General features: G+C 38.5%; 1 protein-coding gene across 1 annotated transcript in view; it reads right to left on the bottom strand.

Annotated features, from left to right (window-relative positions):
* LOC139741112 (BAR/IMD domain-containing adapter protein 2-like) overlaps positions 1 to 17,599 on the bottom strand; it is a 115,278-nt gene that overhangs the window by 90,931 nt on the left and 6,748 nt on the right. The window contains exon 3 of the mRNA XM_071651701.1: positions 5,412 to 5,498. Within this exon, the coding sequence (XP_071507802.1) occupies positions 5,412 to 5,498 (87 nt within the window). The remainder of the gene's footprint in view (positions 1 to 5,411; positions 5,499 to 17,599) is intronic.

Below are 17,599 nucleotides of genomic sequence, written 5' to 3'. Positions count from 1 at the left end.
AAAAAAGCATAGTATATTTCTAATGGCATTAGATACTTTGTTTACACCAAGATCCGCATCATGCTTTTAGGGAAAAAAAAAATGTCTGACTGCTGAAAACTCTTCCGATCATTTTGTCTGATATTACTTTCTAATATCGAGGCCAACTTATAAAATGGTCCAATTGTATGAATCTGCAACTTTAGTCTCTATTCTGAGTCTGTTTGTTTGTTTTTTCCCTATGATCTATAACAATCAAGGACGTATAACATAAAATCTTATACTGTCTGGAGTTTTGGGAAGAATTATAGAACCATTACCTCTCTCGCAAAACTAGCTTTCAATCACCGAGCACATGTGGGTGGTATGTGGATGATCCCAACTTGAAAAGCCATCAAATGAGGCCACTGATGGTAGTAAGGCCACTGATGGTGGTAAAGCCATGGCCCAGGTCTCCAGACTCAAAGCCTTCACTATTAAAGGACAAGTTCACCTTCATAAACATAAGGATTGAGAGAATGTAGCAATATTAGTAGAACACATCATTGAAAGTTTGAGGAAAATCAGACAATCCGTTCAAAAGTTATGAATTTTTGAAGTTTTTGTGCAGTACCCGCTGGATGAGAAGACTACTGCAGTGTATGAATAACTTAGCTGTCACATGCGTACAACAATATAAGGAAAATATAAAGAGAATTTCACAAAATTCCATCTATTGAAAAAAGTACACATTCCCCTGACTCGTTACCGACAAATGTTATGGGTAATATTATTCCCCCTGCCTTTAGAAAGAGGCAAGTCAAGTGCTCAATTATTATGCGAAAAAAGTGAAAATAAGTTGAATTTTCTTTTACATTTTCTTTATACTGTTGTATGCATATGACTCACAAGCTGTAGTAGTCTCCTCATCCAGCGGTTCCAACACAAAAATTTAAAAAATTCATAACTTTTGCATCGATTGTCCAATTTTCCTCAAACTTTCACTGATGTGTTTTACTAATATTGTTGCATTTTCTCAATCCTTATGTTTATGAAGGTGAACTTGTCCTTTAATAAGGAAGCTTCAACATGTGGGTGTGACTGCATGGTAGGCAAGTTTTGAGAAGTTGCCCTGATGTCAGTCTAATCTATGTTCTAATAGTCGAGTTTTAAGAAGTCACTTTCTCAGTGTATGTTTCAAGTATCATACCTTTTCCTCTTTTGTAACATTGATAATGTGTTCTACCCTAAAGAAGAGAATAAAGACTGCAGATATAGCAAAACCTGTCTCTAGCAGCTAGCCATCTGAGATCTGAGGTACGTGTTGATGAAAAAAGTGGCAGCACTGTAACAAGCAGGTGACTGCTGTAGACAGGGTCCTGACCATGGCTTTTCTTTTTATGGAGGGGGGGGGGGGGATTTTTTAGTGGTTTAATGGCAGGTGGATGCGGCTACGGCAGTTTTGACTGCATATGAAGGAGAAGGGTACATCATGCACGATTGTGCATGCCAAGTGGCTTACTTCGTTCCTTCGGGTGGTCGCGTTACCCGACATTTCGTAGATTAGGTGCCCTAATATACGAAGGGTCGGGTAAGGAGGGGTAAAATAATCACAATTTAATACAGATAATCCTTGACATAAGGCTGCTCGTTTAACGCGACTATACGTAAAAAAGTGTCATTCAAGTGACGAAGTATCGGGTGAATCAGGGACGGCGAAACCAGTGAATAAATCAAAGCAAAAGACATCAAACAGGCCACAAAATAGCACAAAAATGGCAATAACAAATAAAAGAGTATAAAATATCCTCAGAAACATAATTATATGGCTAAATAAAGCAATAGCATTACAGGATCGATGGAGAATATGAATATTTAAACTTCCGATCAAAACAGCAATCTATTTAATAAGCGTTAACATAATAATGAAGAGTTGCACAGTCTATAGGGTCGACAAAACATAGAATATACATGGTAAAGCTGAGAACATGAACTGAACCAATTAATCAGAGTTCTGTGAGTCTACTTTGACCAACCAAACAAACTAATCAGTTTTGAATAACAATTCAGAAAGGGAATAAAAAGGTTTCACAATCTTATCAAATTTTGAAGGGATTCTTTCATGCACCGGTAGGCCTATCTAGATTCTGATCATATCTGAAAAGAATTCTTTTTTTCAGTCAAACAACACAATTATTCGCAGTGATCTGAAAGAATGTCTCCATAAATGATACTATGTGGTTTTGTACAATAAAGGACATTATCCTGAAATAGGTCCCCACTCCATTCACCGCCATTTAGTTACACGTATATTATTTGTATTTCGTCATAGTGCAGCCGGCGCGGTGACTGCTGTCAACCTCCATAGACTTTGCACATGGTATAAAGACACACGCACCTAGAGGGGACCGATATCACGATTCAGCCCAATAAAGTCCATGGAGGTGGTATGAGCTAGCTGTCACCAGCAGTGAAGAAATGAGTGGAGACAGAAACCACGATAATGCCGATAACAATGTTGTCAAGATGTCCAGATAGAACAGGAAGGACCAGTATCGTTATAATCCACGAGTCGAGACGACTAAAACTTTCGCCGCGCATACTGTACAATATGAATGGCCGTCCATTGAAACCTGCATCATCACTTTATCGCGCGTGAGCGTATCGCTTTGCCATAGTTATGCACGGCGAGCATTATGTGCTGCTAGCCTTGTATACAAACGCTTGTGATAATTTTTTCAGAGTAAAAACATAGGAATACAATCGCGTATTCGGAGATAAAACACGCGAACGTTCGTGAATTTACACTGGCTTTTTCTCGAAGACTCGGGTAAGCTGTACCCGATACTTCGTAAAAAATAGGGGTCTAATTCTCAAATGCTCCACCCGACCCTTCGTATATTAGGGCATATAATCTACGAAAGGCCGTGTATCGCGACCACCCGACCCGAACGCGATCACCCGATGAAACGAAGTAAGCCATGCCAAGTTTAGGGAAGAACTCCACAAAGGCACAGCATGGAGCTAGTTATTGTGAATATCAATCAATTCAGAGAGCGTTTTGACGTGTGTCAGTGAAGGTTTGGATGTTCAAGAACAAGTTTTAAACCTGTTCTTAATTGTTCTTGGAAGAAGAGCCTGTGATAATTGGGTATTAGACCTACACGTAATATGACACTTTAATAGGATAAATGGCTAATATCCATGTTGTCTGACAGAGCAACTACATCAAGAGTGCATAATGGGAGAGGTGTTACTAAATGACTGAAAGTTTCACAGGCAAAATAGGACCTGGCAAAAACAAAATATGCTAGCACAAGGTTTAAAGGGACTGTACAGTACTGGTTGAGGTGGGGATTCATGTTTTGAACATTCCTAAGTGAGATAATGAAAAGCCTCTTATGAAATATGAAAGAGCACGTAATTTCAAGAAGGATTCAACGTTTATTTGATGAAAATTGGTTTTCAATTGGCTGAGATATCCAAAAAAGTGCTAATATTAAAAGGTGACATGCCACAACTTTATTAGGATCTCTTTGTTTCACCTTGTTTTTGGGATCTCAGCCATTTCAAAACCGATTTTCATTGAATAAACTTTTGATACCCCTTAGAACTGCATGCTCTTTGACATCTCATAGAGTGGTTTCTGAATATCTCGCAAAACGTTAAAAGCTAAATCCTCACCTCGACCAGAACTGTATTCACCCTTTAAAGCCTTGCAAATAGTTAAAAAGCATAACTGGCACCTACACTGTATGTCAGTTCATATCTCAGGTATCACCTACATATTGTACCACAATGACTCTAGAATAGAATCTGGTCATCATCAATGGCAACAGGCCCATAACTAGGAGGTTTCAGGGGATTCTAACAAACTTCCCCTCTCCTACATCCCCCTCTCCCATCACCCTCCTACACCCTCCCTTAGCTTGCGTGTTCCCCAAAATACTGCACATACTTTTGCAACCATAAACTCGACAAAGGTCTCTTGCACACCTTCATATTCATTACCAGGAAGTGATCGACTTGAAAAAGGTGGTTGACATCTTCAGCACCACAAATCCAAGGATGATATTGAACTGGGTACCCCTCCGGGAAAGTGGGTGCAGTCAGGGAGGGGCAATTTTTTTTTTTTTTTAATAGGATCCACTTTTTCTGATTTTGAATTTCCCCACAACAAAAATCCGAGGTGCGAGCCTGCTGCAATCAAATGCTGCTGGACTCAACACCAGTTACAGTGGATTAAATCGAGGACACCGTGTGAATAATCAACGCCGTGCTGCCTATAGTGATGCTCCCACGAATCCTGGATCCTGAATACGCAGGACTCGAACCAAAAGTAATAAAATACTTAAGTAGGAGATAGGTCAATGTGAGGTAGAATCAATTGCGTCTTTTTATCTTTGTTTTGTGTAGCCATCTATTTGTCTCTTGCTGTATCTCTAGATGTCACTACTTGACTAGCCATTATTTGCCCAGCTCCCGTCCATCCGTCACATGGAGCGTAATAGCGACATCAGAGAAGGAAGTGTCAACCATTATAGACTGAATGCTGACAGGTCAAATCTATTTGGTTATTGGATCCAACGACAATATCAAATATTGGGCAGCCCGACGAGTTCATGCCCTGCGTTGAAGTCACTGAAGAAGATTAATGAGGATTTATGGATGTTGTAAACTGATGTGTAACTGAAACTAATCCCTTCCCACTGCGAGAACATTTTGATAATATGTGAGCCTGGCACGATAATGCAACCTGCTTTTAAAGCACTCATAAATAATGATTACATATATATACTGTACGTATGGCATATACAGAAATACACACTGACAAACATGCACAGATATTTCGTATTATTCATCAACATTATTTGACACAACAACACATTAGGTTTTCCTAAATCTGCATGTCTGTAACGTAAAAGGAACAAGAAGTGTCAGTGTTTGGGTCACCTACTGCATGGAAAGGGATCAATCGCTACCTCCTATCAGATCAAAATCTCAATACTGCCTGTCAGACACTGGTATCATTGGTTTCAATTTGGTCCAGGGATTAAACAAGCATGAATTAGACATACATGTACCTTTCACTTGCGCGTACCGGCATGTATTCATCACTGGATGTCTGTCGGTCACGGTGTACACAATCTATCGCATACATTAATGCAAACTAAAATTTGCATATTATTCCATGGGCTGAATGAACATGACCTCCGTGAACTGGACGTCATCAGCTATGAATACTAATGAAATTTCTACTACCTATACCTGGAGTAGGCTAATTGCTTGTATCTAAAACTGGGTCGAGTTTGGATGGATTAGGCCTACTGAATGTTGAAGAAAAAGCTTGGGATGATTTTAATGTAAGTGCCTGCGCACATAAAAGTTATAGATTAGAGTAATGTTTAGAAGAAAGAAGAGTTGACAAGCTGTGAAGTCTCTGCAATCCTCACCTAGTTGTCTGGAATCCTTCGTTTCACTGGCAAGCTCACCGACAGCAACAATGGCATTAAAGTAATCCTTTGCTGCCTGGGAAACACCTGCAGCAGAACAATAGAACAAGAGAGACAGAGAGAAAAAAAAAAAGAACAGTTAGAGACAAACAGATAGACAGACAGTGAAAAAGTGAGAGAGAGAAAACAAACAGGATGGTTTATACAAATATTACACTGTATAATTATGAAGGACTGAACACCAAACAAGTTTATGTGCTATTTTTATCTGAATGAAAAAAAAAGCATCCATAAAGCCTTGAAAGAAGGCTAAGACATCGGCATTGGAAGACATCGACTCAGACATCAATGAGAAGCCTGCTCAATGTACGAACCGGGCTGACCAAATTTTGTCATCTTCATGCACTAGGACTTTTATCAATCTGCCCTAACCGTACTCTGATAGCAGACCGCTCCCTGCGCATAAATATGAAATTTATGAAGTATTTCATTTATTTATTTTCTCAGAAATTGATCTTGTATCGATATCATGCAGATGAATATGCAAATATTCAAATGTGAATGATGTGCTTCTTAAACAAAACAACACAACAACAAAGAAGAACGGAAATTGTGCTTTAACTAGTCATGCAATGACTCCGAGCGCTCCACTAAATTATTATGTCAAATAGTTTATAATATAGAGATTTTTTCTAAGCATCCACAAAGCCTTGAAAGAAGGCCAAGACTTCAGCATGGAAAGAATGGAAATTGTGCCTTTACAACTAACACAAGGCATGCAATGACTTCAAGCGCTCCACTGAAATAACGTTCATTATGTAAAATATTTTTATAGGTCAGACGCAGCGACTGTCGGTATGAAATAAAGTGGATTGCGATGCACCATATTTGAGTATGATGCGAGGACCGAGCAGAATTCATTGTGTGAATACAGAGAGCCATGGAGAAAGAGTAAAGGATAAAAATGACTTTCTCATGTAGCAAAAGCATATCTGTAAGGAGCATTGCTACCATAGATATGAGGCAGGCAGGAAATTTGGCTTGATACATTACAATAGATTGATATACAGGGTAAACCTCAGAATGGGAAAAAGAAAGTGTTGCCAGCTGGGTTACATTTCAAAGTCTACTTTCTTTTTTTAAATTGCAAAATAACCAGCAAACAAAGATGACGCGTATCAACACTGAGGTAAGAGATTGTCAAAATTATCGCATGTCATTTAATTAGATGGGGGACGGGCAGACCTTCCTACAAGAATTGCTTTTAAAATGGACTAGGCTATTAACTCATTCTGTTTCAGTAAAGATCTACTACTGTATGATCATCGAAACTTAAGGCTCAAAGTGAATCTAGATACTTCATATGTCCACAAGCATCCAAAGGACCAAGAGAGCTGGTTTTAGATGGTAGAGGGTTAAATCTGACATGACACATGGTACCATACATTATACATGGTATACGATATCTCCAGAGAATTCAAAATATTCAACTGTCATGCATTCCTCTCACACTAATTCAATCCAGGGATAAGGAAACGACTTCTTAGAGCATTTGACCTGACATTCCAAACCCACACAAGCCACAGTATAAAGCTTCCACACCATCCACCACCTACGCATTCTCTTGCGGAAAAAAATCCTGGATATGTACAGTAAATGCCAATAATCACAATTGCAAGACATTATATCTTTTCGAAGAAAGTCTAGATTTCATAATTTTTCATGAAAAAACTCACTCTATTTCTTTTTTGTTCATCTCATGGATTCCCCAAGATCCACAATGAGCTTTCCCCTTTAAGGAATTTTTAGGAAAGGAACATCATGAATGTTTTTGGTTTTCTTCTGTGTGCCAATGTAAATCATGACTGGCCTAGAGTTTGTTTGTCATTAATTATTTTGTTCTATTCTGATAATTTCTTCCATGCAAATCATATCAATCATAATCAGTCCATGGACTACTTTCATCACAATTGTTTGTTTTTTTATACACATTGTGTGTTGTGTGTGTGTGCATGTAAATTATCATGTGCATGTTTTTGGGGAGACTGTGTGTTTCATACAAAGGAGAGGGGGAGAATGGGTATTATGATGCAAGAGAAGTGACAATGTGTACGCTGAGGGACGTTGCCCCCCTGTGGGGGCGCATCACAGCCCCCTTCCACCCCCCTCCCCCTTTCATTTCCTCATGTTGAGAGCCATTGCTTCCTCTCATGGCTGGGCTAAAGCTGCTGTGGTCTAGTGAGTAATCTCTACACAGCTCCTCTCCCTCTCTCTCTCTCTCTCTCAACCCTTCTCGTGTGGTTTCCGAACCCGCTGATTCATGCTTCATCTCAAAAAAAAAAAAAAAAAAAAAGGAAGAAAAACAGAAAGAAGACCTGTGCCCACAGCCCTGAGAACGGTATCATCCAAATCAAACTGACGGTGTCTTTTTGTATGTGTAGTAAAGTGGATAACCATTCCAGTGAAAGCATCCACCTGATCAACAACCCATCGAAATCCCTAATGTATCTAAAGTCAAACAAAAATTATCATCTGTTTTAAAATATGCATATTGTATAAAAGTAGTTTGTTTCGTTTTATGTTGTTAGTTTCTTGTTCCCTGTTTGTAATTTCCATTTTGTACTTCTTTTAAGATTACTTTGAACACTTCTGTGGATATAACCTTTATTATTTATTATCATTATCAAATTACTATCATTATCATTATCAGAATATAAATTCTTTCATAATAGCAGTAGGCCTACACTGACCATTTTAGATGTGTTGAAAATCATATCAATTCTGACAAACTTCCATTTATGCCAATGCCACTAAAAGCTACATTGTAATGCCACAATGCTAATGACTCTCAACTCTCAGAACACTAATGTGCAGTATTAAAGGCTTTGGTGCTTACGACATTTGTACCTGCAAGAAACAAAAGGCAACCCCCCCCCCCCCCCAAAAAAAAAAAAACCCAACCCAACCCAACCCAAAAACAACATCAGATACATGTAGGCCTACACTGTATGTGTGAACACATGATCATAATGCTTAGCACCCGTGATGTACGTGTAGAATTGAACAAAGAAGACCGACATCTTATGATCCAACAGCGACCAAGGGCTAATGGTGTGCCACATCAGCCTTACGCTGCATGAATTGTAGGTCCAATTGACCGACATTTTGCATGATTTAAATGCATAATGCTATCTATGGTGGGGAAAAAATCAATATTTTCCCTCAAATGTCAAATGCTACTCAAAAAATCTTCAATGGTGAATATGTATTTCAAAAGAGAGATTTTTGATCAAGGGCTCAAAAAAACAACAACAAAAAAACCTCTACAGTATGAATGGTACATGATTCTGTCTTACATGTAAAATCACATTCGTTGTAACAGAGTGTATCCTGCAATATGTACATGTTTCAATATCTTTTTGAGTCAATATTTGCCAATGAATTGCATGAACATTATTCACTGATGTTTGCTTTACAATGAACATTTTTAACATTCTTCATTCAATGTACTGAACTTTGCTCCAGGAAGGAAATGTCAGTAACATAATTTTAATCACTGAAGCCCTACATGTAGTCACACTGAATAACTGGGCAGACTCTAACAATGAATACAATGAATATTTCTTTACGATATAATAAAGAGATAATAAAGAGATAGAGCACACAACCATGAATGTGTCCTGACAGGTTGCTGATGGCAATGTATAATATAATGACTCCTGGGGCATGTTTCATTAAACTTGTCATCAGTGACAAGTTGTCATAGATGTGACAAGCTACTGAAATCCTTGCATCTGATCGGTTGAGAGCAAATTTGTCATAGAAATGTGGCAGTTGTCACTGATAACAAGTTTTATGAAACGGGTCCTTGGTAGGTTATCATCTATTGTCATTAGATGATACTGAAGTCTGCTTTATCGGTACTGTGGGTACCTGGTACAATTGTATGTATCTACAGTATGTATAATGCAGAACTACTGTATTACATGTATGACTTCTTGAAATCTGCATCATTTTTGTCAGAACTTGAGAAGGAAAAGGGCTATTCATACCGTTGACTGAGCGTTGCTTCAAAATCAGTTCGAGTCCCAAGTGATGTACACCAAGTACAATGTATGTAAGAGCCATTTTCACATTCACACGAGTTTCACAAACAAAATACAGCCCAAGCTGGGCACCATTGTCTGAAACACTAAGGAACCCGTCCATAAAAGCTGGGCAGGGTAAGAAGACATCTGAGACATTGGCGCTATCTCTTTCCCATCTGCCAGCCATTTTTCACGTTCGTAATTGCAATATCAGACGGCATTGTTGCCATTTTAATGCAGAGAGCCAATGGGCATCATTCATAGAGCACCCCTCTGCCCCTCACAAAGCAGAGATTTACACATTGATGCTGGTGTACAGCAGTGAATGTCACACAGATGTTCGTTAGTACCCCCAATCAATGCTCTTGATGATGCACATTACAATCACAATATCACATTTTCACTCTGTTCAATTACATTTCATCACTTCTAGAGGGTACATAAATAACCACCACGGCCCTTCCTACCCCCTCACCCCTTCCCTCCCCTCCCATACCTACCCCAACACGACAAAAACTTTAAATACACTAATACTGCAGCTGGGGAGGCCTATCATGTTTATCAGAAGCATACAATCGTACAGTGTAAATATATCAGTGTAATAATTATAAACCAGTATAAAGATACTATTATTGGACATATTTTGGGACAAAATTTTGTCGCGATTCAGTATGTGGCCATTCTCCCTTGCAGCAGTCAGTAACAAAACTCCATCACTCAAGCAGCGAGTTCAAGCAACTCCTGCTAGTTTGAGGAAGTACAGCTGTACACTGTACATGTAAACAAAGCACTCCAAATGAGCAGAAATCACGGTTGTTTGGAGTTCTCCCTGAAACGAAAGACGAAGCATGAATTTAAAATCTTAAATGTACATGTGTTATTACAGAACTTCTTGGCAAGAGTATTTCGTCAGAATGATCCAAACTACCACATTTCCACTTGATAATAAAGCATGATGTTTATGCTGTACAATATATACATGTAATAAAGAATGGGGGTTGTACACTTTGCTTTGAAGGCAGACATCCCACTTACATACTGTAGAACAGTGCAGCTAAACAAAGCAGAACAATCAGACTGTGTTTATCTTATCTTCCTTGAGTATTTAAAGTACACTCCTACACTGTACTTCACCATGGTATGCACAAAAAAGGGGATTACCCATCTACTCAAAATGAATACATGTAATAGTGACATATAAAATACATCAGTGTGCATCTTGTCACGTTTACATGCATTTAAACATTCAGAGTTACATAGCCACTACACCCTACAACAATGTAGGTTCCCTATAGGCTATACTGAGACAAACATGATATTTACATGGTGTATGGTGTCAGTCAATATATGCTTTCGGTCAGGCTGACATCCTACAGAGAGAATTAGTGAACTTGTTCTATCAAACCCGTTGAGGACGAGTCTGGAGTATAGGCCCTACTCAGGCAAGTGTCTATGGGAAACGCATGTTGGAGAAAAATCAGCCCATTCTCAATGGGTTTATCCACTGGAGACTACGTAGTCCTGAGTGTTCTCAGACTGGGGTGAATAGGAAGTGGGTGTTATAGGAAAATCAGACTGTCTTCAACTAGTTAATCAAATTTCTTTTCCATTTTCAAAACAGGGAGAAAAGCCAAAGTATGTTTTCGTTCCCCTTGGCCAAACACCATCTTCATACGAGATAACTAATTTAGTCAAATCCCACTTCCTTGTTGGACTATACACAAAGTGTATTCCACATCTGCACCCTTGGCAAGATTATAATTCATTAATACGGACGGAATCACTGGCTCTATTTCACACACTAGAAGTTATCAAGATCTGCATTTTTTTATACAAAAATTATTGCAATTGCAACCATTCACACACCGGAAAAAAAAATACATTTATCACCTCGCTTCAAATGCAGTGCTTGAATCTCCAGATTGTGCATGCCTTTCAAACAAATGACCAGAGTATGACCCTGGGCATGCACCCAAGTGTTCAAAGCTTTAGTAGTGTGATGAGTTGCATCGTGGGATTAAAAAGATCAATCATGTCTTCTCGCGACATTCACAAATTCAACTTAAAATAAAGCTGGACTGATTTTTGCTTCACAATGCTTGACTGATTTTTGCATCACAATGCTAAATATCATCAAAGAGTTGATGACTTTTCCATATCCACACATAATACAATGCAAATGGTTTTTGCATCGCATCGCAAACAATGATTTTCAAGAACTGATAATTTCGGGGTTGGGTGAATCCATCTATACAAAGTCATGCACTCTGAACCTTGTTGAGGTTGTTCATCTGAAGAACAGAAGAGAAATGGAAGGAAAATATCAAACGCTTGTCTTGAACTTAGACTACATGACCGTGCACCGATTCAGATTCAGAGCATGTTCTCTGCACTCGAGAGCAACTGGACTGTGTCAATAGAAAGCACTCGGCAGCAGACAAAAGAGCTTGGAATCGCACGTCAAGGGCGGATGGAAATATCATCTCTACAGGCAGATGTCAATCCCCTGTAGCTCAGCCTATAATGTATTTCAACAGCCTTCCTTCCCTTCGCAGCACAGTACTGTAAAACGAGGAATTTTCGCGTGCATTTTAATTTCGCGAATTTCGCGAGCGCCAAGATTCGCAAAATTAAAATGCACGCAAACGTTCTTGTCTACACTATATGCATTGAATGCCAGTGGCAGTTCGCGAAAATTTCATGCCGCAAAAAAGGCCGTCGGCTTCAATTCGCGAGAAATTCATGCCGCGGATATATCATGTTTTACAGTATCACACCATGACTTCTGGGCAGCAGAATTTGCCTACCAATAAAACTGGCAATTAATATATTATAAATACAATGTACAATGTATTAACCCATTTGCCTTTGTATGAGAAATATACCGTCCATTTGTCACTCTGCAAGTTTTGACACAGTTTGTATTCGGAAACCGTATTATGTAGCCTCATTCCGTACGAATGCATACAACTGTATGTATCTCGATGAAGTAACACCTACATGTGTAATATGAGAAGCCAATTCAAATGATGTTGCTTAAATTACTACGTCTATATTCATCAATCTCATACAAGGTTCATTACTGGACTCACTACAATGTAAGTACTGTAAAACAAGAAAAATTCACAGCATGAAACTTTTGCGAATTGGAGCCAATCATGGCCTGTTTAGCGTTGTGAAACTTTCTTGAATGACAACTGAGATTTAATGCATTGTGTATAGATACACATTTCGTGTACAGCTGTACATTTTCCTTTCGAAAATCTTGGCTCCTAACAAAATTCCCAAACGTTTCATGCACGCAAAAATTTCTGGTTTGAGAGTAATTCTCATCTTCGTGTGTCATGCCAATTCTATCCACTTCTGTGGCATTTCATTTTTTTTTTTAAAGCCACCAGTAGTCCATCTTCTAGAACATTTGGGTGTAACAGCCATGCAGGTAATTCTGCAATGCAGGGTACAGCCAACCTGCACACTTTCAATGTGTTCATTTATTAAAATCTACATTGTGTGATGCACCATTACACAAATGCACGGATCTCTGTAGCTGAGGATAACTGCCGCATCATTAAGTCCAATTTCACGTACCTGTCCGAGCATACTCACAAGCCTCCTCAAGCTTAAGTAACTCATGGGACTTTGCCTACAGGGGATAAACTGAGCAGCACCAGGGCATTTCATACTTGCAAAGCATCCTAAAATATGCATACATGCGCTTAACATTAAATCATGCAAAACCATCTACATGTTTTGTATAGTATGAGGCCTAGATAATGCCAAGTCTCATGCACCAGGTGTGACAGCCACGCCTCTTTTGAGGTCTTTCTCGTGTTTGTGCCCCTGACAAGCTTTTTTTTATCTTCATTAAAAAGATATATATAATAATAACAATAACAATAATAATAATAAAAAATAAATAAATAAATAGAAAAATAAATAACAATAATAATAACAAAAATAATAATAACAACAATAATAATAACAACAATAATAATAACAACAATAATAATAACAATAACAATAATAATAACAATAACAATAATAATAAATAAACTAGAAATGTCGCTATGGCGACTGGTATGCCTCCGCCATAATGCATGATTCTCCTAATAGGTCTAGATAGTCCATGTGGACAATGTGTGATTACATTTTCACAAAACTGGCAAAATATTGAAATGACAAGTTTGTCAGAAATGTGTTGAATGTTCACCTTCCTTGAACTTGGTTTAATTGGATGAATAGGAGAGCATGTCTTTGGGGATTTAAGGACTTTAACTTGACTTTGACCCATTCATACATTTATGCATTGAGTAATTTTCATGGTACCGGTATGGAGAAAAAGTGCAATTTCTGTACTGAATAGTACATTGTTACCATGTTCATCTGGCCTTAGACCCTAAAATTCATAAGATAATCACTTTCAGGTAGAACATGCATTGCGATGCAGTAGGTTTCACGATAAATTGAGCCACTTCCGAGATATGGAGGAAAAAGTTAGTTCAGCACTTTCACTTGATCTTTGACCTTTTGACCTTTGAGGCAATAAAAAAAGAAACAGAAAAAAAAAACTCTCCAGAGAATTTCTATTAGGTTATACATGCATACACCAAGTGTAAAAAAAAAAAATACTAATCCTGCTGGCATTGCATGAACATGAGGGAAATAGTAAAATTTTGAAGTGTTGCACTTGACCTTTGACCCCTCACCTTTGACCCCATGAACCCTACATTCTCTAGATAATCACTGCCAGTCAGTACATGTATATATACTATGTTCCATGAAGATACCTTGAACAATTTTCCAATTTACAGAGAAAAAAAAAGAAGTTTTAATACTTTTACTCGACCTTTTGACCTTTAACCTTTGACCTCATGACCCAAACTTTCACCAGAGAATCTAAATTGGGTAATACATGTATACACTAAGTTTCAAGAAAATATCTTCAGGCATTGCATAGATATGGTGGAAATAGTGAAATTTTATGTATTTGACCTTGACCTTTTGACCTTTGACCTTGATCACGTGCACCCAAAAGTTGATAGGCACAACTTCACCCCCTAATACACATACATGCCAAGTTTCATCAGGATACCTCAACAGCTTTTGATAGTTACCTTGTCCACAAAATTCATTACGGACGGACGGAAAGACGGACGGAAGGACGGACGGACGGACGGACGGACGGAAGGACGGACGGACGGACGGACAACCCGAAAACATAATGCCTCCGGCACCACTTCGTGGCGGAGGCATAAAAATGGATCTCTCTCAACAACATACAAAAGTCACATTTAGGGATGTCCAGCTTTTTGTTTGTTTGTTTGATTGTTTGTTTGTTTGTGTGTTTGTTTGTTTGTTTGTGTAAATTAGAATAAGCCAATTTATTTCACTGTATATTATGCATTGATCATATTATTGCAATATAATGATACCCATGATGACTATGATGATAATTATGACAGTGGTGATGATGATGATTAATGGCAATGGTGATGACCACAAATCCTGACTAAAGAAAGAGCATAATTTGTGTAAATAATGGATTGATGAAAGAAATGGACAATGGGGAAATCAACAGTAAAGATGCTTGTGGCTAGAGATGGCAAACAAATATGATATAAAAGGAAAGAAGATATCCATGGCAGAAAACATACGAAAGGGCTATCTGTAGTAGAAGTAATGTGTACAGTGTATGACTGCTACAGCTGTAGTACAGGTGGTAAGAGTAGACACAGAATTGGCTGATGTATGGATATAGTGAGTGGTATTGGTGGTGGTGGTGGTGATAGGAAGGAGCATGTCTGTGCAGCATTAGTACCGGTGCAAGTATACTTTAATAGTTAATTAGCAGTCATTATAGCTCTAGTAAAAGTAGCAGTAGAAGTAGTTACACTAGTTGCATTAGTTATAGAAGAAACATTAGTACAGTAGCAGAACGACATTTATAAACAAAAAAGAAGCAGAAATGGAAACTACATTGTAGCAGGTTTCATGCAACAAATCACTGCACATAATATCACAAATGTTGTAGGAAGCATCCTTCAATTCTTTTGCCAAAGGAGACTTAAGTGGCACAGATAACATCATGTTAATCAATATCTAGTGAACGTCATTTACAAGTATGGCTTTTACATACAGAAAGCCCATTCATGACAGCAGCCAGGCTCACATTAGTAACAGAGCAATGAATAGTGAGCAGTGCCTGATACACAGCCACATTGATTTGACTGCAGAGGAGGTTCACATTAAATCCAATCTGCAATACTGTAGTGTAGGCCTTAAGCAAGATATAAGTTGTACGTGTATTTTCACTGTACGAAATTTTCACAACTTGGAGACGACGGACTCCTTCGCGTCACAAATTTTTTGCAAATAGCCACTGGCATTCAATGTAGATAAGAATTTTCACACGCATTTTAATTCTGTGCTTCTTGGCTCTTGCAAAATTTGCAAAATTTAAATGCACACAAACAATTCTGGTTTTACAGTATTGTAGTGATTTGGGACAAAGGGGCTCTCTTTTTATCCATTGAAAACTTAATAATCTTTCCACAAATTTGAGCATGTCAGACATCAAGTACTGAATTATGATTACATATATGCAGGTGAATTTTAAAGCCATTACGTGTACATTGTACTTATCGTACCATTTGCAGATTTAAAAAAAAAAATTAACAGCTTCAGTGCTTCAAAATAGTTCTATAATCCATGTGAGTTACAAATGTATATGTACATTGTGTACATGTATGGATAGAAACACCCAATGTAAAAACATAAACCATCGTAATTACTGTTAATTACACAAAATGTGAACAACAGTTTTATTAGAATAGTTTCTACAATAAATCATGGTACTACAATTATGAATTATTGAGAAAATTAGTGATATAGATACAATCCATGTATTTGAGGCTTTAATGTGAAATCTTTCATATTTTATGGTAGGATGTATTGTGAGGCAACTGAACTGTACATGGTATGCATCAAATGTTTTTGTTTAATCACTGGTACAGTGTAGCTTTAAGCAGGCACACACTGTGTATCTTACAATGTTCCAGCAGAAGTGAGTTGGAATGTAAACTTGTCAATCTACATTTTGTGGTTTGGATGCAAAGTTGCGGAGATGCACAGTGTACTACAGTACTGTATAAGACCCCGTTTACAGTGCGGGGCTGGGCCGAGCCGCAGCCGAGCCCAGCCTCAATTGCGGGGCAGCCCCACAATTTCGTCCGTTTACACTGCCGGGCTCGGCTGCGCTTTTAATTCAAACCTTTCAATATTTTGTCATAGTGGCACTCTGCTTGTAAACAAACGCAATTTGGTATAGTCTGGTTTTCAGACCCTTTGCCAACTGGATTCCGTGGCGACAAAGTCGCCGTTCGGCCCAAAGGCCTTTACCGAAGGAAAAATCCTTTGCAGGACAAAACCACCTTAAACTATACTAGTTTTTGACGTTGAGGGGGTTAATATCCTGAATAACGAAATAGTACGGGCAGAGGGTTTGGAAGCCAAACTAAAATTGGCCGCGCATTTGGCCCAGTTTGCGTTTACACTGAGAAAAGGCCGGGCTCGGCCACGGCCGAGCCGTGGCCGAGACCACCTCTGGAGCGCGGCCAATTTTGGCCCCGCATTTGGCCTTTTGCGCATTTACACTGAAATGAAGGCGGGCTCGGCCGCGGCTGAGCCGCGGCCGAGCCTCGCACTGTAAACCGGGTCTAAGACTGTTGATCTGTCTTAAAGTGCACCTTAAAGGGAAGGTAAACCCAAAGAGCAATGTGGATTGAGTGAAAGCAGCAACATTAGTAGAACACATAAATGAAAGTTTGAGGAAAATCGGACAATCGATGCAAAAGTTATGAATTTTTAAAGTTTTGGTGTTGGAACCGCTGGATGAGGAGACTACTGGAGGATATGACGTACGAGTGGACAACAATACAAAGAAAATATAAAGGAAATTCAACGAAAATTCACTTTTTTAGAATTATGAAAGAGCAGTGAACTAACCGCTTTCAGAAAGCAGGGGGAATAATTGCTACCCTTAACATATGTCAATATCAAATTGATGGAATTTGTACTTTTCATGAAAAATGGATTTTTGTA

Source organism: Diadema antillarum, unplaced genomic scaffold (genome assembly GCF_040938485.1).
Source record: "Diadema antillarum isolate AM-2024a unplaced genomic scaffold, OU_Dant_1.0 seq00000905_RagTag, whole genome shotgun sequence".
Classification (NCBI taxonomy): domain Eukaryota; kingdom Metazoa; phylum Echinodermata; class Echinoidea; order Diadematoida; family Diadematidae; genus Diadema; species Diadema antillarum.
The sequence above is the reverse complement of the archived record's forward strand: the minus strand, read 5'-3'. Positions and strand labels throughout refer to the sequence as shown.